Below are 24,738 nucleotides of genomic sequence, written 5' to 3'. Positions count from 1 at the left end.
GCAGCCATGGGATCACAACGTAGCACCTGGTTTCTGACCTAAAGTGACTAAGAAACTGAAGATCTCATCATTGGCAGCCACAGCTCCCCTGCAACATGATATATTCTCTGATATATTTGTCTAATTCTCTTTCTAGGTTTCCTGTAGGCTCTCTCCCCAGAAAATGATCCTTCTGAGTTCTTTTTTTCCTTGTAGAAACCAGCAGAGATATGAGAAATAAAGTATGAAAGATGGCAAATAGATCTCACGGGGGGAGAGAGCCCCTTTCTCCTTATAATGACCGGCCAGCATGCCTATTCCTCCAAAGCAGAAATACAAGTTTTGTCTTTAAAATCACAAGGCATTTCCTAGACCTGATGGACTCCCTAATTTTACCTCCATTTCCACATTATAGTATTCACCTTCCTGCTACAGGAGTCTAACTGCGCCAAAAGTTTCTCAGTCTGACAGGATTGCTTAGAGGCACCAAGTATTTGTTTCAGTCCTACACACTTCTGTACATTTCTTGGTGTAGACGTGTACAAAGTCAGTGGGAATTATTCCTGTGTATGCCAAAGCTGAATATGGCCCTAGATTTACTGTGTCATCCAGCATTTGTAACACAATAGCATTTGTCAAAGTGCCAGTGTGAAGTGCAAGTGGATTTCAAACAGCTGCAGTGCTGCCATATGCTGCCCTTTGGTTAAGCCATGACTTAAAGTTCAGCTTCCCATTTAGAGCAAAAAATGACAGATTCATCTTTTTCGGATCTTCAGAATGAGCCAGGCTTTTTGCTGTGCCTTTCCTCATCCAAATCCTTCAGATGGGCACTGCTAACACCTCCCCCTGACATTGGACACAGTGGGTACCTCGATTTCTGGAAAACAAACAAGCCAAACCCACCTCCTGATGGAGTTCACTGTCCGCCATCAAGGAAGTGTTTGGGATCTCAGCCCAAGCCAAAGCTCAGAGGAGAACTAAGAACAGACATGTTGCCAGTAAGACCTGATCTCCCACTTAGGACACCAGTTGAATGGGGGACAATATAAGGGGCAGAACCCTTGGACAAGATTAGGTTGTGTAGATGGGCTTGCAGTATCTTCTGTACCATGGGCCGTGCCCTCCATATTAAAGGGTAATTCCCTAAATGTCTATTTTTGCCTCTTTTACGAAACAGTGACAGGATAATGCCACTGCATGTAACTGGTGAGACTGGACAAGAAGGGTTAGAGCCTGACCCCTTAGGCTGCTAGTTCATGAATTTTAGTATGTTAGAAGTTCTTCTAAGCAGTAGCGGTTCAGCTACCAAAAATGATAGAACTCCAACAGAAAAGAACAACAGACTCAAAATACTTGCCAGGGCACTAACTTGAAATCATATATCTGTATCTCTGTTCAGAGTCATGTTGGATATGTATTTAAAGTCAGGACTCCTCACCCCTGGTGAATGACCTAAGCTGAAAGGAAAATGCATGTTTCCAAAGGCAGCAGATATGGTGACAGTCTAGCTGCTAGCAGGAATCCTTTGTACCCGGGAAAGGACCCAGCCTTTTCTCCAAATATGGTCTTGTCTATGAAATATGGATTGAGAAATAAGGCAAATTTTTAGTACAAGGGTGACCCACATGGTTTGTGAGAGAGAAAAAAAAAAGTTGAATTAAAAGGCATATTCGAGAAAGGAGTTTTATGCACCAAGTTGGAAGATACAACAACGGAGTATTCAGAGAAATATTCCCTGTTAATGTATTACAAAGGAAACATCCTGATTTTGCTGTAGAGAAACATAGGTAGAAACCTCTTAAGCTTTGTGACTACAGCAGAAAATATAATCCTTTCTTTCTCAGCAGGATGCCTAAGAGGTGCTGAGCAGTTTTAAATCCTTCTACTATTAATGTAAGCTTAAAGTGCTTATCACCATGCAAGATGTTTTACAGGAGCAGTTTCCCACAATACTGTGGACATAGAAATTGGCCATGATAGCATCCAGACTGTTTCATATGCAGTTCCTCCTCAGCTACTCTAAGATTACACTACAGGAAAAAAAGCCTGCAATATATATATATATATATATATATATATATCTCAAACTATATATATTCCCTTTCTCTTTGTTTTTAAAGGATAAAGTGGAGCTAAGGGAGAGTTCAAAGTAAAGAAAAAATAAGTGAAAAATAATTGTTTGGGGCATGGAAAAGTCACCAAATGGAAATAGTCTGAGGAGCATGGGTACTATAAGAGTAAGAATGAGATTAATTATTCTTTTTTAAGATCTAATATGCTAAGAAGTGATAGAATTTAAGAGTTTATTTCTCTGTCTCAGAAGAAATGAATAGAGAGTTTCAAAGGTGGGAAGCTAAAAACTGATCAAAGAAAACACTCTTTTATATGATGTATGGCTGAACTATAAAACTTACCTCCACAGAAAGCTACTCAGCCTTAGAATTTAGGGAGCTTAAAAAAACAGAATTTGAATATTGATTGAAAGTGCTCAGAGTTCTGGTTTTCACTGTTTTTAAAGAAAAAGGACTTAGTAGACTCAAAGATTATGTGTATCTTAAAGCAGCTGGCAATGAATAGTATTTTTGCAAGAGCTATTACTTCTAAGAGACTTGGAAATGTTACTAAATGGGGTTTATATTTTACAGTGATTTAATTGCCACCTGATTCATGGCTGTCAATTGGTGAGTGATCAGGGGCCAAATTCTTCAGGGCACGGAAATCAGTCAATGGCATTAGTGAAAAACTCTGCTTCAGGCTTAAGAAATCATGTTTGGGTCAAACGCTATTCTGGGAGCTGGCAGTAATGTTAAGTGGAGCTGTGAAATAACAAATAGGGAGTGTAAGCTTTCCCAGACCTCCTTCTGCAACACAGAAACAGCCTCTCCTGAGAAGCCGGTGCCCACCTCTGGGTCTGCAGAAGATGCTGCTGTGATGGTTGCAGCTATTTCTCACTGCCTCTGTGATTCTCACCACCCATGCAGTTTCCAAAGGTTTAATTAAGCTGGATTCTCCTCATTGTTTCTTGCAAAGCACAGCTGGCAGAACACTCAGCAGTGGTACAACAGATGAACTAAGGCACGCCAAAAGCCCTAGATCAGCCCCCGTATACCTTCCTTACCTGAGCAGCCCACTTCCAAAAAATCTTTTGATTCCCAAATGCTTGCTGTCACAGCCATGAGCAGAAAGCTGAATGACAGCACCACTGCTCAGAGCTTTGGTCCTGCGGTTATTCCGTTTGGTGCTGCAACGAGGGCCATGTGAGACTCCCATTTTGTGCAACATGGAGCAGATCTTCCCTTTGAGAAGGAATGATCAAAACCCTGGGGATTGTGGCCTCACCACCTCCTCTCCACCTCCCTGCAAAAGCCTGAACAGCCCAGGGTAATCCCTCACTGCTGGTGACTGAAAGAAAACAAAATCAGTCCTTACAACTTTTATGGGCAGGGATGATGCCTTTTTCTGGACCAAGGTGTAGTGGTGTTTTGATCTGTCAGTAACGTAACACAATTAAAATGCAGCGGCAAGATATCTCTCAAAAAACTGATGCAAATTTCATCTGGATATTTGTAGGCACTGGTCTATTAATGGTGCCTTGAGTGAGGGGATGCTGTGGAAATGTTGCAAGCAACCAGCTACACAGGAAAAGAAAACTGTTGTATAACTTGATAAATATAGTTCTGGTGCTATCTTTGAAATATTTACACTGGGTGAAAAATCCAAAGGAAAAAAGTCTGCTGTTTCAAAATGCAGCACTAGAAGGGGATGGAGGGGAGCTGGCAAAAGGGATTTATGTTTCTCCTGCAGGAGCAATGTCTTCAGATAAATCCCTCGTATTGTGTGCAATCACATAGGTTACACCTACCAGTGGCCAAAGCATCCAGACTTTAGTTTTACCGCTGCTTGTCTTAAGACACTGAGCGGACAAAGCTAGATAAATAAACCCCAAGCTGGCTGCCACCAGGCTGGTGCACCGATGGTAAAACTAGAAGCACTTCCTGCTTCATAATATTGAGCTGACTTAAGGAAACAAAACAAAACCAAATATTGGGTTTTGTCAAAAGTCATTCTGTCTTTCAAATATGCTCACTTAATTTTGGGCTGCACATCAATGACTGTTTCTTAATTGTGCTTGAATGGTGCCTTCCAAAGTGAAGTGCTTACACTTTTCTGACAGATATTTTAATAGATTTTTTTTTTTTTTTGACTTATGAGAAACAAGACAAAATATTCTGAGGTATTTTTAGTTTAATGCATTGATCACTGGAGATGTAAAATCAAACAGACTGAAATGAGCTATATTTAAATTATATTTAGGAATCTTACTGCATGATATTTTCCTTCAGATGCAATTGAATAAATACAAGAGGAAGAGATAAAGCCACATAAAAATTCAAACTAAAGCTGATTGGAAAATAAGGGGCTTAGAAGAAAACACACTCTTGGTACAAGGAATGTTCCTGTGTTTCATCAGAATTTATTCATTTTTTTCTTTCATGAAAAAGTTATCACAAGCTAAAATCCAGAGCCAGTCATATAAAAGGAGGAAAGCCTAGGGCAACTTTTGAAAAGAAACTTTCACAGTGAGCAACTTAAGCTTTGTCCAAAAGCGAAACCTTATCTGGGAAGATACGAAGCCCCAGAAAGGGCGTTGGGACTGACAGGGCTGGTGCATTGAGCAGGTGATCAGGGCATGGCATCAGGGTATGTGATAAACAGGCTGAAGGAAAGCAGTCACTGTTTTCTCAATAGTGGAAATTTGAGAGAAGACCTCCAGGCCCAGCAGTATGCATATGGAATAGAACTGAATACAGGAGCAGGAAGGAATGAGTTTAAATATTAGAAGACAAAAAGATACATTAAAATGTGATCAATCTTTATTAGACATCTGCTAGTAATCCAACCACTTTTAATGAACAGATACAGCAAATTGCCGATGATGTTCAACAAAATACAAACTACAATTCTTATGGCATTTAATATAGTCTGTTATAAAAGCAGTCTTTGTTGGTATGTTTTTGAGTCCAGTCTTCATAATATTCAGGACAACACTGTTATAAAGCACTTTCTCACAGCTAAGAGGTATTATGAGTATTGCTTATGTATGTGCTATTCTGAACTGTGATAAGCAGGATCAGATATCTAAGTGAGCTATCCTAATTTACATCCACTGAAGGTCTGATGTAGAAGCAAACATTCTCCCACCCTCAATGGATTCCCCATATTATTAAATTAATTGCACTTTTTTAGCAGCCTAAGCACATGAAGCTCTGTCAATACACTTATGAAAACACAAGTCCTACTCCAGAGGTTATGACAGCTATGCACAAGTTTTTCTGCTGCTTAGACTTTTAACAGTCATGCAGTTATTCAGTTCTTGCAGATCCTTGATCTTTTTCACAGGATCCCAGCCTGTTCTCGTCTCAGTTCTCCATCTCATGCAGGCTGTTTCTGCTCTCAGGGTCTAGTAGAACAATCCGGCCTCCTCACCTGCTCAAAACAAAGCCAACACTTATCACATGTTATGTTTACTTGCCTTCCATCTGTCAATGTTTTTCTTCTGCTTGCTGCTGTTTTCCACTGAAGCCTTTACAAGAGCTGTAAAGACTGTCTCTCTAACTATCTCCACAGCTGGGCCTATCATCTTGGTCTGATTTCTCCCCAGGATTTTGTCATTACAGATGTCTCGGATTCTCCACCTCAGGAAGTCAATGCCTTCTTGTACATCTTCCCTCTCACCTCCTCCCTCTGCTCCACAGGTTTTCCTCAGGGAACAACCTCCTGCAGCATCCCTTCCTCATCCTCACCATGTGTGGACTGACTGTTGGCCCAGTTTCACAGAAGACACCAGCCCCCATTTGCCAGCACCTCACTCATCATCAGGAGACCCAGGCATGGGCAAGGATGTCGTCTACATGCTTTTTCCAACAGGAACTCCAGTTCCACCATCAGCCCCATGATTTTATCTGTAGGGTGACTCCTACGGGTTGCATTATGTCTTAATTAAGCATCAGAGTATTTCCATGAGTCATGTGAAAGATATTCTTTTACCTCATAGATGATAGCTCAGCCAGCTGAATCCAGCACCATTCAGATTATGAATGGCACAACTATGAATACACTGTGGTATATCCTTCAACACCCACCTTTTTCCAAAACAAATATTACCTGATTTCTGATCTGATGTTTCATGTGATGACACGTGAACTGCCGAATGAGTATGTTAGGTGCTTTTAAACCCTGGGATTTTTCTCCACCAAAATGTCTATTGTGGCTATGAAGATGGAGAGTGTCTCTTAGAATGACAGTTTTCATTTTCCTTTATTTTGCTAACCCCTACACAATTTTAAGCTTTTCTGCAAAAAGAAAACTTATGGTGCCCACAGAATCAAAATGAGCATGCTGCTGACTGAGTGAGCATTTGATCAATGCATCACAGCAAAGCTATAGACAAAGGATAAAGAAAGAGGTATAACATTTTAAACCTAGGCAGCAACATTGCTAGGCTTACTTTGTGAGGCACTATTTTGTGTAAGAGATACTTATTTCGCTCTAGAGTAGTAACAACTGTAAATTATATTTTCCACTTAGCAGAGCCTATTGACTCAGGCTGGTTCTTGTCAGGAACCAGTCTCATAACAAAGGCAGTAAATTCTGATTTTGTGCTTATTTGATAATTAATAGCGCAGCGTCAGCAGCAGCGCAAAATGCAAGTATGATACTCTTTTCCTCTACCAAATTACAGAAGACTGGTTATAAGTCAGTGACTTTATGCTGAGTGTCCAAGGCACATATCGTTTTCTACAATGAGCGTAGCAGACTCAGTGGAGATTCTGTTGTTTGCTGAGGTATGTATGCAAGGACCTCTCATCCACCCAGCATCGTTGTCCCAAAGTATAACTATACAGACAGAGCTACACCAGCAACCATTTTTTACCCCCCCACCCCCAAGTTGAGACACTGCTTATAGCAACATTGTTTTTCCCTTATTGCTATAACAGTGACAAAAATAGAAGGGTGTGGGTATTGGTATACAAGCTAGCTATAAATATATAATCGTATAATAATATGTTTATCATAGATGGAAAAAAAGGGACACTAATGAAAATGCCACGTAAACTTGACAGTATTATTTTTCTTATCACCACCTTCCAGTATTTACCAAGGCCTAAAATAAAAACAAAAGCCTTAGTATTTACTAAGCTAATCACAGCTCTAGCAGATCGCTGTAACAGACAAGCTTTTAGCATAGACCAGACCCGAACACCACATAGCTATTAACAGTGTGGTGACCCTCACAACAACCCACTGAGATGAGCAAGTGGAATCGCCCATGTGCAAGCACAAAGCAGAGAGGGAAGTCTCAATTCAGCCAAGTATGCGTTTCCCTCCAAGTATGCAACACTACTTCCTCTGAAGTGATTTACAGTGGTTTAGATGCAGGATTAGGCCCAGGTGATTTACTGAGAAGTCAGAGGATGCTCACATGCTCTACCACAGGGACTTAATGTCTTTCACTGGGCCACATAACTCTCCCAAGAGTATCCATAACAGTCAGGAGGTGAATCTAAGTGTCACTATGTGATTTTACCCCTAAAGTCAACTTCTAGCACAGACTCTGTAAATTGGACCTGTAAAATGAGCTCTGTCAGCAAGAAGCCATGCTAGCTCAACCATTCCAGCTTTTGGTAGCCCCCGTTTCAGAACACTTGTGCCACAAGTGAAGTGGCAAGTGCCACTTGCAACACATACAGTGCCTTTGTCATAGTCATTTTTCGATTATTCAGAAAAGAAAAAAATAATCTGACAAATGGGAATTGCGTGACCATTGTATGACCATATCTAGCTGCCCTTCTTCAATGAAAATTTTATGGCAAATTGGCATCTATTGTTAAAGCCACAAATGCATCTTTGTCGTCTGTAGAGGACAAAGTTACTCCACGGATGCTCACACCATTTAAGCACTGCTAACAAACTGAAAGATGCTTTACTCTCAGTAAGGAAAAGGGATGGGCTCTGTAAAAGAATGAAGGTATTATTTATTAAATATTTATTTTCAGTTGTCACACTGAAAATCACAGCAATGCAACCAGAGTTTGTATTAAGGCTTGTGTCACCTGCATATGTTGGCCCCCATCTCCCTTAAGGTGCTGTAAAGCATGGACAGGATGATGCATGGCCCTATTGAAAGAACCATGCAGAGATGTTTTGACTTTGCAGCATTTCCAGTCCTTAGCTATTCTCCAAACATCTTCCATCTTCTGTCCCTTCTCACTCAGCCCCGCCACCCACAAGCTTGTTGTTCACCCTCCTCAGGAGCAGCAGTGACAGCAAGAGCACCCAGAAGGCTTCACATGTATTTTTATCTCTGACTCTACCCACAGTATAAGCCCACTCCATAATGTCTGGCAATTGCTTGTGTGCTAAAGCTCTCCGAATTCCAAGAGCGTTAAGATCCATGTGTTTTGTAAAATCTGCTAATATATGTAAGAGAAAGCCCAGGAAAGAAGTAGGTTAACAGAAGCCAGTATATTATAAGATTTCTTTCCCATAAACATTAGCAATCAGGGTGGAGAGCTGGGAGAGAAGGGGGGGGAGAAGAAAGGGAGGGAGAAAAGGACACGCAAAGGGAAGCAGGCATGGTGGCTTTCTAATTTTCATCTTTTAAAGAAGAAAAAAAAAATCACAAAACAGAGAAGAAAATACTTAAAAGCAAGGTTTCCATAGGAAAAAAATATTTTATTTTTTTAAGAACAAATTCAGTTTGAAACAGATGTGGAATGTGATTTTCATAATTTTCATTTTCTGGGAACTAATTGCAATGTGGAACTAAAGCAGATTTCAAACTTATGACCCGCTAGTCTTAAACAGAATGAAACAAACAAACAAAAAACAAATAAACAAAACAAAAAAATATTTATAACTCAAGCATAATACTGTGTTACTTACAAACTGGACAAAGAAATTCTTAAATAAATATACCTGGTACACAATTTCAGCACAAATATGCGGCAATTTGGCAACCTTTTATACCATTTTTTTCCTCAATACAGTGCAAAGGGGAATGACACTGCCTTTAAACAAGCTGTAGCTAAATACATTGCAAAATTCAAATTTTATACAAAACATCTTGCTCGGACTTTATAAAAAACCAACATTGCTCTATATACACAATCTGGTTAAGAAAAGCCATTATTGTCTTGTTTTCATGTGGGATTTTTTTTCAATTATTATTTAAAAAGGTGAATAAGGCTACTGTAACACCCCAAATCCATATACAGTAAATCTGAACCTATTTACAGCATCTTCACTTAGACATGATGGTGCAAATTCCAAGTCGGTTGACTAGGGATGATCATACAAGCAAGGCATTTACAGGAACTTTTCAAAGCTGGACCAACGTCAAAGAAAGGAACAGTTGGTAGATTGTCATAATTCTGCACCAGACACAAAACAGACGCACAGTACATTTTTTTTTTTCTTTTCAATTGGTTGCAGGTTGCTCTTGAGCAATTCATCTGATTATTTTTTTTCACAGTTTAGTACATAACTAGAATGTAGCCAACTGATGAAGCATAGATTTAATAAAAATCAGTATCAGTAAACCCATCTTTTCCCTTCCCCCGTCCACCCCCTCCCCAAAATAAAATCTTAATGACTTACAAGAGAACCTTGTATGGATGGATTCACAGAAAGGAAGGGTTGTTGAAAAGAATTACATATGTACTGTAGTTAGTCACCATGGTAACCTTCCACAGAAACATGGGTTGGGATTTTTTTTTTTGTTTTGTTTCTCTCTTTTGGACCAACATCCCAACATCATTTTCAGGTTCAGGAAACAAAGAGAGTGATCATTTTTATGACAGATATTTTTTCTTTTTTTCCTTTTTTTTTTTTTCCTTGCAGGTGCTCACTGGAGGTCTGAGATCCCCAAATGCTGTTGCTACATTTTCTTTCCAAGTCAGAAAGCAAAGTGTTACCATAGTAACATGACTATGTTAGAAATGTCTATTTGCATAGCACATATAAAAGTAAGAGTTTTTTTATTTCCTCCCCAGGGTGGGAGCTGTAGGGAACAGCCATGCTAAAGAGAAAACTTTAACCTGAAACCCCCATCTACGAACCTCAACGAAATCTACACAACACATCAGTCTGTAAGGCAAGGGAAAACACAACACACAAAATAAATGCCGGCACGCCTTGTTACTGTTAAATATGTGATGCAGTAACACTGACTTCCTGATATTTCGAGCCTTATATTTCGTAGTTTTCTCGTATGAGATGCTTTGGATTATTTATCTCTTTTTTTTTTTTTTTTTTTTTAATATGCTCCCATTGTTATTTTGGGATGGCTAATGTTTTTCCCAGAAGCAGTTTCTTTTTAGAGAAAAAATGTGTGTATATTTATATATGCATATAAAGACATATATATGTATTTATGTATACACACACACATATATATGCAGAATGATGACAAGTTAAGACTATTTAATTGCCGCAAAGGAATTTCACATCTTCTGGTGTAGATTCTGTGCAATCTCAAAATATATATTAGTAAAAAAAGCAAACCAAAACAAAAAAAGTAAGAAAGAACAAACGAAAGAAAAACTCTCACTTTATATCCCTTGTGTTCTATACACCTATTATAAATAAAGACCTATCTTCCTTCTCCATCTCAGTGTCATAATTTATTTTATTCTTACGGACTGCAAGAGGTTTGCCATATGTGCTTTAACTTTCAACAGAGCACCAATGAACGGCTGTGTCAGTCACAGTACCTAAACTCACTGTGCAGGGACAGCACTATAGTAAACCAAAGTGTCAAAAGGCTCAGTCAGAAAGAAATTTTCTCTTACTTTAGAGATGAGAAAGTGTTGGGGTTTTAGTTTGGGTTTGGTTTTTGGTTGGTTTGGGTTTTTTTCTTTCCACAACTTCACCAGTGACAGAATTACAGCTCATTTGACCTGTTGGCTTACAATCATCTTGCTCAGTTTGCTCTCTGTTATTTTCTTAAACGCTTTCCCTGTGTTTAACAGAATGTGACAGTATAGCAGCTGAGTCTGCTTAAAAGTCATCCAAAGCAGACTACGTTTTTGCTACAGCTTCAAAGCTGTATACTTTATTGCCAGTACCACAACAGCCCTCCCCTAATCTATCCTCAGCGGCCTGCTATTGTCTTGTCCTCTCCAAGCTTGTTCACTTACTAACAATACCCCTTTGTTCTACTGTATTGAAGGTACTATTTTTTTTCTGCACACTGGTATTTGATAACCATTAATTCCTTCAAATGCAGCCCTAATCCACTGCGTGTGTTACTGTGTCTCCTACTTGCCTCTTAAAACTTAGCATACCAAAGTGCTGTACTACCTAAATGTGGTTTTATTTTCTTTTTTTCTTACCAGCTTCTATTTCTGAGACAGCAGTATTAACTGCAACTGCAGTCAGCCCTTCCCTTCATCACCCAGTCCTGCTCTTGACTTTGTTGACAGCCTAACTTTTTGGCTGGAAGGCTCCTTACTATCAAACACGATTTCTATAAATGCGTTACCCATTCGAGTGAGGCTGCTGTAAGCAGATGGATGGAGCGTGGATCTCCAAACATTAATGTTCCATTAGTGATTCAGGAGGTGGAGTGAAAGGAAATCTCATGTGAAGGATGGCAGAGCCCCGGATAACAGAAACAAATGGAACAGTGACAGACTAAAAGCAAGAGAACTTTAACAAGTCTTACTTAGACACCAAGGTCTGTGTGACAAATCCAGCACGTGCTGAGAGAGACACAAAAAAGTCAGAAGATTGCATTTCAAGCTTGATATATCCTAGAGCACCTTCCCAGGATGCCTAGAGCTATTAACATCCACAGATCACTCCATCTTCCCTTGGCTTTTGTACACGCCTGAATGCCTGCAGCACATGGCTTTGAGGATGATGAATGTAAAAACAGTACAGCAATCAGAATGGGCATCTTCTACATAAAAGTCTTCCAGCTTTTAGTGAATACTTTTTCACCGATAGGAATTCTACAGACTAGGTAAGCTGTCCAGCTCATGTCGGCTCCTGAAGAAAGAGCTGTCGCCTTCTCCCCCCTGTGCTTGAGTCAATGCTAGTGCACAAGGCGTCATCACAAACTCCAACAGAAAGCATTTGACCAGCAAGTTTCCTCTATGACTCAACTGTACCACAGAGTTGGTTGTGTGTTTCTCAGACCTTGTAATAAATGTTTGCTGGACTCTGAGGAGGCATCTCTTGAACTATGTACACCGGATGTCCATAGTCGCCGCTGACCTTTTCATAGTGGGGGCAAAAGACACTGTCTGCAGTCCTTAAAGGAATGATAATGTCACTGGGCTCAGAACCATTGTTGTTGCCACTGCGTTTTGGGGTGGCTAATGTACTAAGTGAGAGAGTTGTTGTGTGTTGCGGAGAATGCTTCCTGTGTCTTCTCCGGTACTTCAACAAAAGAACCACCAAAGTGATGATGATGACGATGAAAATGATGCACCCTGATGCAATCCCTGCAAATAAGGCCACCTCTGAACCCAGTATACTGGAGTGCCCAGCCTTACTGCCATCTGTGCTAGATCCTGAAAAGAACAGAAATACAACAAACAAAAGTTATTGCCATGTTGCGATGCACTTACACTGCTTAAAATGTGTAGAGTAAGCAACACTGGGAAGAATTAACTGACAGCTAAACTTTGACAAACCAATTACCCTGTTAGATAGCTAAATGCAAACAGCCAAAGTCAGCAATCAATATTAAACAAGACTTTGTGTCTGTTGGTCTCACTTTTGTGCTGCTCCCAAACCACCCTGTTTCATACATCATCATCCATCAGCAGCGAGGACTGGCACTGACAAGGCAGCCTCTGATACACACCGCATCTTTTAACAGACGCTGGCCAGCCCCAGGCAGCAGAGAGGGGTGGGATATGACTGCAGGGGAAAATAACACAGAAATTGCAATTCTCAGGCCAACTGGTTCTGTTCAGTGTCACACTGTTCTTCCGGTATTTTACCCTTCAAGTATCGATTTAAGCTAAACCATTCTTAGTGCCTCTTTACATGGACTCCTCTTGCTTGCACACAAAACAAAGGAGCTTGAGGCAGTGTGGGAGACAGGCAAAATGGCTATGGCATGTATCTGCTTGTATTACCTGAAATTTTACTTACAAGAAAACACCACCACACATTTGGTAGACAGGAAAAGCTCATGTGCTGAAATACTGTCTCTACTGAATATTTTGTGCTGTCACCCCATCATAGTATTTGTCATAAAAATTAAATGAAAGATCACTTGACCCTTTGTCACTTGAAAAGTTGGACTTACACATCTTGATCCTAACTCACAGGTGGAAGAGTGCTGCAGCTACTACGTGCACGTAACTGTGACCTTTTCTTGAAACCTCTGTAGGAATTAGCTGAACCCTGGCCAGTGACCACTGTATCAAAGATTCATCAGCCCAGTAACTAATGACAGAATTGGCAAGGAAAACTTGCAGCCATTTGGGGAAACCCCAGAATCAACTGCCAGAAAGTTTTGCTTTCCAGCATTTCCAATTCATCAAACTATCTTCCAGAGACCATGGGTCTTAAGAGTTAGGTTTTTTCTTGTCATCTAACGTTGTCAATGCATCCTAAAGATATTTGTTTGGAACCATCTGTTTATCTTGCTTAGATAATTATTTAAAAAAAGCAAATCTTTAAATTTAGTGAAAGTCCAGCCACTCAAGTGTAGACTTTATATGGTCAGTTAAAAGATCAGGACAATAATTATAGATGCCTTGAAATAAACTTTATAAATTGCTGTCAAGAACCACTTGATAATGTATTATATGGGAAGAGGTGACCCTTCCCCTTTACTCTGCTCTCGTGAGACCTCACCTGGAGTACTGTGTGCAGTTCTGGTGTCCTCAACATAAAAAGGACATGGAACTGATGGAACAAGTCCAGAGGAGGGCCACGAGGATGATCAGGGGACTGGAGCACCTCCCATATGAAGACAGGCTGAGAAAGTTGGGACTGTTCAGCCTGGAGAAGAGAAGGCTGCATGGAGACCTCATAGCAGCCTTCCAGTATCTGAAGGGGGCCTATAGGGATGGTGGGGAGGGACTCTTCATTAGGGACTGTAGTGATAGGACAAGGGGTAATGGGTTAAAACTCAAACAGGGGAAGTTTAGATTGGATACAAGGAGGAAATTCTTTCCTGTTAGGGTGGTGAGGCACTGGAATAGGTTGCCCAGGGAGGTTGTGAATGCTCCATCCCTGGCAGTGTTCAAGGCCAGGTTGGACGGGGCCTTGGGTGATATGGCTTAGTGCAAGGTGTCCCTGCCCATGGCAGGGGGGTTGGAACTGGATGATCCTGAAGTCCTTTCCAGCCCTAAATATTCTATGATTCTATGATTCTAAGAGAAAGACAGAAAGACTCGTTCATCTGCCAGAATACAAAATGTAAGGCAGCAGTCACCACTGTAAAGCTGCTCAGTGAATGTCCTGTCCAAAAACTTTCCTGTAAATGAGTGATATTCTCACAAGATGTAATTAAGTTCTATTGCAGAGCAGAAAAGGGGAGAGAGCAGCTGTTGCCAGAACTTGCAGCTCCCAGACATTACCCACCAGAGCATTAGAACTGGCTTTTGCTTCATTTCAGTATGAAAAAAAAATCGTCTTTTTGGCACTTTAATGTTAAAATAAAACACATTTGGGGACAAAGGCTGGAGCCTCACCCCAGGTGCAACTGCCACCATACCCACCTGAGTGATCCTTCACAAAAGGGCTGGTGGTGGAACTCTTCCCATTGGTGCCAGCTTCCTGCTCAGGGCGCTTGGTGGGATCCGTGTGCCGGGGCAGCCCTGCCGAGTTGGGATCTGGGGGAGAGAAAGATGGCTCATGCAGCTTCAGTGCTTGATGGTACGGAGCCTTATAAACTGGCTCTCAATACCTTGTGAGACACAAATGGTTTTGAACAGAAGAATCTTTATGCAGAGGACTGGGAGATACAAGAATGTCGTTTTCCTTTTAAAGCAAAATGGTCAGATTAGTTATTTCAGAGGTTTAAATTGTGAGGCCATCTGCAGAAACTATAGGGACTCCTGTAATTGGCAAGAAAAGCTTTGCAGATGACATTCAGTTTAACTAAGGAAGCTGAGTGACTACTAAACCAACCTCTACTTAGAAGAATAATTCTTTCTTCCAGCACAATAGGTTATCTATATGTGGAAAGAGACAATGAACAAAAACCTCTCTGTAATCAGAATTCATAACAAGCAAACTATAGAAATATTAGCTTCCCTCCTTTCACGTATTTTAAATAATTTTGAGCATTAGAGTTGTGGCTTTTGTTTTTAAAATAAAAATAAAAATGACTGAAACACACTATTCCCAGGTGACCTTTCCTTCTAGGGATCTCTCCAATGAAGAGATCTTATTATGCTAACCCTCCTTCTATAGAAATCTGTCAGTAGCCTAGGAAGAGAAAATAGGCTTTGCTTTCAGACTAAAGGGAGGAATGACTGCACTAGGCTCGGTTGGCTCCCTGTTTTACACCACTAAAAGAAGCCTGAAAAGTAAAAGGACACTAAGACTGATCAAAGTGATTTCATGAAACAGCAGATGGTCTTTACCTTGTCCAACTTTCATGAGGATCTTCATGGTTTTTGTCTGGCACACCCCTCCCTCCTGGTTATCCAGGCCCTCCAAAGACCCATTTGATGTTGCTGATCAAAAATAAAAGAAAAATAAAAAAATAAAAATAAATAAAAATCAGGAAATCAACAGGCAAAGTGATGTGAACATGAATGTCTGAAAGCAGAAATCTTTCAATCTACCAGGACCTGTTCTTGTTTCTCAGGCTGACCTATGGCAAGTTGTGAAATGTTGGAAGCCAAAGGAATGAATACACTGGTAAGCCATACAATATACACAAATGGAGGAATGCGTTATCAAGCTTTCAGATTTACCCAGCAACCTTCGTTTTCTATGCACAATTGACTGACTGACTGGCTTGGCTGAAAACACAGCACCTTGCTATAAAGGTGATGGGAATCAGCTGAAAACGAAGCCCTGGCAGGCTCAGAGGAGCAAAGCACTGAAAACTCAGCTCTTTTTTTTTTTTCCCCTTCAACAATATCTTTATAATCACCACATTACACCTGCTTCCTCTATTACAAATCTCCTGCTGGAAGAAGTGAATGCATACAAAAGACCCAGGTGAAAGCTGAGATTCTGCACTGATTGGAAAACCATTTAATATTTTAAAGTACAATCTCACTTTTCTCAGCATTGGGGAGCCTCCGTGGGGGCGGGTGGCAGCGGGAAACACACTATTCTCACGGAAACCTTTGAGCTCATACAAACAAATGGGTGCTTTCCCCTCTGTTTCTATTGTTCACTCTTATCTAGGTACTGGCTAGAAACATGCAACCCCGCCACAAGCTGACACTGTAATGCAATTCCAGCACCAAGCACAACTCCCTCGGAGAATCCAAAATGTTGAGTCAGTGTAGGGGTGTGCCACTGCTTCCGCCCGAGCCAACTCTTGGTTGCAAAACCCCACCAGCTGCTGGGAAACCATTTGGCAGCTCCTCAGGTGTAGGCACTGCAGCCACCCCACACCACTCCAGGCACCAACCACCGCTGGCACGTGTGCTGGTGCCCCAGTCATGGCGGTAATGCAGACACGTCCACCAGCAGTGGACTCTGGCTTCTCTAGTTAGGGAATGAAACAGGGGTTTTCCCACTCTGCTTGCCCTGGAGGTGGGAATTTCACTGTCGTTTCTTTCAGCTGTTTATTCAAGGCCCAAAACACATAAAACAGGTACAATATGCACATGCACCATTACCAGGCCACCAACTGGAGAAAACAAATAGAAAATGGGATATAGCAGAGCTCGCTACTTGTCGTGGCTGTGGCAAGGTGTTTAAGCATCACTTTCTTGCCTTCGCCCTTCTCCTTTCAGCTCGGGATCTAATTCAACCAGGGCTTCACACTGTTCGTATCTTTGTTTTTAATTCTCTCTCCTTCTTTTTCTGCCTTCCTCGGGGATTTTCTTTCAAATGCAACCTATGTGTACTTCCTTTTTCTTTCACAATGTCTTCCTAGCCCCATGGCAGTATTTTTCTTGCTCTAATCTTCTCTCTAGCCATAAAGATATAAACCCCATACTGCTGAACCCTGCTTCCTAGCCTTTGATCTACTTCTTGTTTTTGTTCCACTTCTGACTCCTTTGTGACAAACTCGAATTACGGCCACCATGCAAACTTTCCAAATCGTGCTTTCTTTTCCTAAAATTCCCTTCTCCTAATATGTGGTCCATCCAAGTTCCTCCCCTTGTTCCTTCCCCCTGTAAAAACATTACAATGGCCACATGTGCAATTACGTTTTTTCTTTTTCTATTTTTTGCAACTTGCAAAAAGGCTTTTTAAAACACAGAAGAACACACTGAGTTATTTAAGATAAAAGGTCATCTGAAATGTGCCACTGCATTGCCATGCTCAGAAAATAATGGAGACATATAGTTTTGTTTTCTTTCGTTTTTTTCCAGAGGGGAAAAAAATCAATACTAAGAACCTGTTCTGGACATAAATCAAATGTGTCTTTGCTGAAAGTGTTTTTTATGACCTATTTGCCAATGTACCAGCACAAGGACATGGGGAAAAAAAGCAGTAAATAGAAATACCAAAGCTGAGCATCAACTTAAAGTACAACTAATAAACACTGACATTGCCTCACATTTTCTGCTACCCTTCGTTCGTTTTTTAATCGAGGTGCTGGGGGCTCACATCTCCTTAAACACTTCTACTGGATTTTAATTGAATAGAGTACTGCTTCTTCTGAACATCAATGCCTTTTTATTCTTTAAAGGCCTATCTATTTAACCCACAGAGCAGGAGACCTCAATAAGATGCAGAGGATGCAGTCTGACCTCAGTACGGAATAAGAAAGTAAGATGGCAAAAAGAATGCAAAATTACTTCAAATACAGTCTCCAAACGGGAAGGCCCAGATGTACAATGAGTCTGGTTGTGTGCCTACGCAAGCTCAATCTGCCTCACTTGCTTGCTAAAAGAATGCTTTAGCTTTGATGTCAGATGAATGAATTTGCAGAAGTATTCACTTTTTCCACTGTTCTTCAAGGGGTTTTCAAAAAGCCTATGTTATAGCTCAGAGTACAGACTGCCACGTCCCAAGGAATGGGGGATTTTCAAAGAGGAGCATTTCAGTGACAAAGCAAAGTTTCCATCTCAGCTGCTCCCTGTAATTAAACCGACAATTACCCAAGGCCACTGGAAAAAATTACATTTCAGAATTTATTATGACTATCGAAATACAACCTCACATATTCCTAGTGTACCGGGAACAAAGTGGGCAGTTTTGAACACATCGTTTCAAGCTTTGAAAAGCAGCACTGAGAAAAAGCAGCAATCTGGGACATCAGAGACAATATAGTTTCATACTGCTAATGCCCCTTGACAGTTCAGTGTACAGAAGTCAAACAAGGGAGTGAGCACAAAATATTCCTCAAACACTCGCCACTGCCTTTCTGTATTTATCTCCAAATGAAAATTATACCCACTATCATGTAGGCTCCTCCACTGCACTCTCACTTCTGCATCAAAGTGACCCTGTACCTGCAGCTCTACTCACAATGAAAGGATATTTAAAAAAAACCCCACCAGTGTCTGTGATAGGAGTTTTGGGTATAAACACAGAAACATAACACAATCTTCTTGTGTTTAAAATGGACAGCTACTCCCCAGTGTGTTTGTATGATCAAAACCTAGACTTTCCCTCCAGTTTATTTTTATATACATACATAAAAAAGAACAGCTTGCATATTAAAAAAAAAAAGGTCTAAAAAGTGATATATTTTACAGAGGCAATCAATCATACACAGCCCTGTGCTAAGAACAGGAGATACTACTTAAATATTGACATTAATAAACACCATTAATGATTGACACAGTTTCTCATGAGTATTAAATGTTCTCAGGATCCCACACCACTTTGTATTAATACAGCACCACATAAGAAACTAAGTTCAAGTACAATGTTGCTAAACAGGTAGCAAAACACTTTTAAATCTTTTGATGGATAGGTACCTCTGATTTTCTGAGACCTGTCCTGTTCCACTGGTGTCAATTACAAAACTAATAATTACAGTCAAAAGCACACTAAATTATTCAGTTGACAGTGTATCCACACCTACAAATAAACACATATAATTGCCCTAAAATCTCTAATAATTTTAAGACTTTCTGACAAAATCATAATTTATAGGCAATGCTCACAGCAGTCAATCAAAAATGATGCTTGAGCTCTGCGTACACAGACACTGTGTGTCTGCATTCCTTGAACACATCAGCAACTGCCATTTTATAAGGAATTTAAGATGGGTTTTCAACTTTAAAAAAAATTGACTAGTTATGAAATTATGGTTAAGAGTCTGCTGATACACACTTACTCGAGAAGCTAGTATATATTTTCAGTTTCATAAAACAGTGCCTTAACATACCCTCTCCTTTACACAAGACGAAATTAAATTATTCAGACCAAAGGATTTCATTCCAGCTCTGACTCCTTCAAAATATACATTATTAAAAGAGAAGACAAAAAAAAAAAGCCAAAAAAAAGCCAGAAAAAACCCCACCCCCAAAACCTGCAAGTCATGTAAATCAATGTATAATGTTTTACATTTGTTTATTTTTAAAACTTCACAAGCGTTATTTACTGTTCGAAATGCATTAGTCATAAACGCAGAGGCAGGGAATCAGTGAGTGAAACAGAGTCAGCTGACAAGAATAGTTCCTGGCTATGACTCCTATACAGTCCCCATGGAAAGGAAGTAATATTACATTTTAATATGTCTTCATTTGATTGTTATTACTCTGCCTCCCAGGAGGCTAAGCCACTGCATGGATCTTGGCTGTTTCCAACCTATCAGGTTGGTAACATTGCTCTAATCAGATGGAGAATTAAGCTGCTGGATTTGTGCCTGTATATAGCTTTTCATTCACAAAGAGATTACAAATGAAGGCACAGTCACAAAAATTCAACTTCCTTCACTCCTAAAAACCCACATTACAAAATGAAAAAATGCCATCACAATTACTTAAAAGAAAAAAAACAGCTGACAAAAATCTCAGCCTCATAATTCTGCCATGATTATTACCCATACTTTTACGTTTTAGAATTATGAGAAACACTACCTACTTGCAAATTAAATGTTACGTCCTTTGAACCAACACTACATAGCTAAAGAAAGAAATTATGAACATCATACTTAGTTTTCCTGTGACCTCTCCTGTTTCCACAGACTGTAAGAATGAATGAGTGATGCCAACTGATGGGTGAACGCAAAACTGGTTTAGCCCTCCCCCCCCTTTCTGTGCTGACAATACAAGCCATTTGGCCATGTATTAAAGGCATATCATTGACTAGGTCATCAAGAATTAATTGCTGCTGATATGGGCCTGTTAATAGAAAAATGAGAATTACAAGTTTCTTTGGGGTAGATCAGTACTGTCTGATGGTAGTGGTTTTCACCGTGGTTTTTTTCCCTTAAATACTGCTTGGACTCAGCATCAGAAAACAGGTTTTTCGAAATCAGAGCTAAATAAAATCCGATAACCCTACCCGCCTCCAATTTTCCCCAGCTGTGTTTAGAAATGAAATGGAAGAGCCTGAACAGCAGCAAAAATCCATGAAAGCTTTAGATCTAACAGCAGTAAGAAGTTATTCTTAAAGCAAAGCTGCACTTGATCTCATATGGACTCACAGGATTACTAAGCGCATGTAAAGTTTTTGAGGGTTTTTTTATTTTACTAAGTAATAGAACACTATTTTGGTCAGGCATTGTGCATTTGTCCTCTGACTGCTTTCATCTGCTTTTGGTCTTTTTAATGACTGTCTTAGCTAAGCACCAAATAAATACTTCTTCTTTCCCATAAATTATCTAAATTTATGGGACAGGTTTAAGAATACCAGAAATCACACACTGCGAAACCACAAATCACAACACAGAGGTGTTTCTAGACCAGTCAGGGATGAAGAACAAGGCAGCTGAGGTAATAGAGTGTTTTAATTAAATGAAATTATTTTTTTTTCTTTCTTACTCCACTTACTAGGAACGCCAGACCTACATGGAGATCTGAAACAACTGGAAAAAAGTGTTCAGGACACTCACCAAAGAACAGGTAGCTTGGCAAACACTTGGTAAAAGCTTGGGTGAGCTGCAGAGAGTTTAGAGAAAAGATACACACACCAATTTCTACTACCAGCCACTAATGGTTTACCCTTACTTGTAGTGAGACTGACACTGAACCCTTCACTTGACTAAAAAGAAGAAGAAATTGTCTTCCAGAATTTAACCATCAGCAGTGCCAAACCTGGACTGTAAGAGCTAAAACTTAAATGCATTATGAACAGTTGCATGGAGTACTGTCACTGTGTTGTCTGTGTTGCTATCTACAGACAATAAAGTCACATCCTAACTTTTCCACTGAACTTACAGAGTCTTTAATAAAAAAGATTAAAACCTGCTGAATTGGCTCAATTAATACAATTTAGGACACCAAGACAGTCATGAAAAATGTGTAAAAATGGTCTACCAATAATTTTGCAGTTTTCTAACGTCTGGTTTTCATTTGTCCTACTTGCAAAGTCAAGGTGGCAGCAGGATTCTGAGTTTCTCAACCTAAAGGCCACTCAGAAACTCTCATTCTCCCAGTCTTATTCCACACATTTCTTCAAATCAAAGTTTTTCTCTTAAACTAAAGCTTATAGAGTATTTATGAATACTGTTGAAGGCAGCCTTTTCTCCCTCTACCCACATACGAGGCAAGAGTTTCATGTAAAAAAAAGGGCAAGAATTATCCCTTCTTTTCCACTTCTCATTCTTGTTTTTCAAAATTAAGTCCTATGTTGTATGTCTCAGGATTTGTATCTAAACAGTATCCACAAATCATATTCCGCACAACAAGTAAGCAATGCCCTCCCCAGTTAAGCTAAAACCAGAACAAAATGAAGTAAATAAAAAAAAGGCCTCTTCTTGCCTGGAGAAGTGAAAACTTGTGATTAACATTTCTAACTACTGCTCTAAAATGTATCTTGTCCAAAGGCAAATTGTGCGACTTGTGGTACTTAGATGGGACTCTTGATACAAGGGTCTTTATATAGTTCCTACAGAAGTCTCCATTTGTGGAGGACAGAAGCAAGGCAGGGCAATCAGTTCTGTGCTGCAATATACCCTACTGTATACCAGTTGGTTAATTCCAGGCACACTTCTGAAAATCCACAGACTCTCCCTTCCAGCACCTCATACCATCCAACTGAGAAGGAGCACCCAAGTATTAAGCACAAAATAGGAATGGAGTTCTTGTAAAGTATCCTACATTCAGAATGATTTTATTAATTCCAGGGAGACACAGCATCATACAAGAGTACAGGTGGTAAATAAATAAATAAGTCCTTTATGTCAACAAAGTCATAAAGGGAAAAAGAGCGAGCAAGACACAGTTGGAAAGCATCAAAAAAGCTGTTGAGCTCTGACGAGTTTCTGTTGCTTATCGTTTTATAAACAGCACCACTTTATCTCTGGGTTAAGGAATACCACAGCTGAAGTGCACTAAACAGCAAACTATTGGCTGAATTATTATCTATTACAGAAGGTCACCGCATCCACCCACAACAAAAACCTACTTGCTTCAGTGCAAGTTGTCTTGGAGTAATTTAGAGATTAAACAAAAATTAAAAAGCGTCTCAATACTGTATCCCTATGACTGACAATTTAAGTCTTTCATTACAGTTAAGCATTTCTAAAAGTATTTCAGCTCCGTATTTCACATACTCTGAGAAATGTCAGATAATGATCTACTGCACACATGGTTGCTTCTAGTTTACATAAACAAATTATATATTTGAGAGCGCTGAAGTAACTGTGGCAGATGCAAGCCCACTAATTATGATGTATTCAGTGTATATCAGAAAGTATGCATCTAAAGCAGATTACTAGCTAGTTAACTTCACCAACCACAAACAGGTATTTTGCGTAAGTTTATCCTTTCTCCCGGCACAAGTCTGTCATGGACGGGGAGAAGTATCTCCCGACCACAACAACAAAAAGCTTTGCTTAACAGTTCAGCTGAACAGAACTAATAGAATTAGTTAGCATTCAAGTTACACTGATTATTGTTAATGACAAGCCAGCTTGCTGGAACAAAAGCAGAAGCTTTAACATTAAGTGAGGACCTATTCTCTGCATTGCACAAACCCTACCCCACTATTGAAGAATGTTCATCTGCCTTGAAAATCTCTCTGCTTTCTGTCTGTAGCACTTGGATAAGGAAGGGTTATAGTGAAAGTTCATATTAAATAAATAACAAACCTCTTGCTCATTCTACTGTCACTAATTGCATGCAATGATATTAATGACCCAGTAATTGCTATACGAGTAGCACTGAAGTGGAAAACATCATTTTGAGGCAGAGTTCATCTCTAGGTGGTAGGACTTCACCAGTGACTGAGTTAATGCCTAGTGACAGTTTAGAATATAACACTATAGATGAAAAAATGTGCCAGTCTCATGGTCAGAACAATTTAGATGGACATGATGTTATTTGCTTTGACCACATAGAGTCCAGAAGTAACCCCAATAAAGTGCCACATTCAGAGTTTGCCCTATAGATGAACCTCATTTTTTTCAGGGGAGATGCTCTGCACTACAACAATCTAGAGCAATTTTCCACATGTTTGCTTCAATAAAAGAATACCTTCATCTCCTGCTTTTACATCAAGCACAACAAAAGTGTGCTTTATTGCAAAACACAAAAAGCTGTTTACATCATCTAACTATCCTTCAGCAACACAGAGTTTGGCACCTTAGTACTGAGATCAATTACGACACTATGGGATGACTGTGTGCTTGGCAAAGATGATCAGAAGTCAAGCACTGTTTTGATTGCAGTATGCTTATGTTTGTGTTTAGAGCTTTAGAATGCCCATGGAGCAAAACTTAATGAGGGAACATTGCTGAAATAAAGCAATGTGACTTTCCAAAGTGCTACAGGACCTCTAGTTCAAATACTCACTGTAAGAAATTAAAGGGTTTAGCTTTTTTTATAAATTATCACATAGGCACATCTCGGTACATTTTAAGAAACTCCGATGGGATGAGAATGTTAATCCAGCAGTGTGTGAAATTTTGAAAAACTGTAATTAAACAGGAAAACTGATACTTCTAATAATTATGTTCATACATATTTTAATATTTCACTAGTGTTTTAGTAGTATAACATTATTAAGTTTTCTTTAAAGAAAAAAAATAAATTCCTTCTGCTACATAAATTCTTTCAAGAACGTCTTTATTCTGTTACCAAATCTGCTGTGGTAGCCTCTGGACGGCAGGTGGAACAGAGTTTCAACACAGGCTGGGGCCAAACACCTGGAAAGCAGATTTGCAGAAAAGGCACTGGAGTCGTGGCAAACACCAAGTTGACCATAAGCCAGCAGTGTGCACTGGCAGCAAAGGCAGCCAACAGCCTCCTGGACTGCATTTGGCAGGGCACTGCCAGCAGGCAAATGGAGGTGATCCTTCCCCTCTACACAGCACTGGTGAGGCCACAACTGGAGTGCAGGGTGCAGACACGGGCTCCCAGCACAACACAGACATGGACTTAAGGAAGCAAGTCCAGTAAATGCTTATGGAGATGATGAAGGAACTGAAGCATCTGTACAGGACTTGGGACCGTCCAGTCTGGAGAAAAG

General features: G+C 40.0%; 1 protein-coding gene across 1 annotated transcript in view; it reads right to left on the bottom strand.

Annotated features, from left to right (window-relative positions):
- Positions 1-8,682: 8,682 nt before the first annotated feature.
- The window catches only part of EFNB2 (ephrin B2), a 46,249-nt gene continuing 30,193 nt past the window's right edge, over positions 8,683-24,738 (bottom strand). Inside the window, exons 3-5 of the mRNA XM_061377847.1 lie at positions 15,600-15,692; positions 14,730-14,843; positions 8,683-12,560 (exon numbers count right to left, since the gene is read on the bottom strand). Coding sequence (XP_061233831.1) covers positions 12,178-12,560; positions 14,730-14,843; positions 15,600-15,692 — 590 coding nt within the window. The 3' untranslated portion in view covers positions 8,683-12,177. The remainder of the gene's footprint in view (positions 12,561-14,729; positions 14,844-15,599; positions 15,693-24,738) is intronic.

The sequence above is a fragment of the Neopsephotus bourkii genome, unplaced genomic scaffold (genome assembly GCF_033783945.1).
Source record: "Neopsephotus bourkii isolate Nb327-2 ecotype Australia unplaced genomic scaffold, CSIRO-AGI_Nbou_v1 NB_1760, whole genome shotgun sequence".
In the NCBI taxonomy this organism is placed as follows: Eukaryota; Metazoa; Chordata; class Aves; order Psittaciformes; family Psittacidae; genus Neopsephotus; species Neopsephotus bourkii.
The sequence above is the reverse complement of the archived record's forward strand: the minus strand, read 5'-3'. Positions and strand labels throughout refer to the sequence as shown.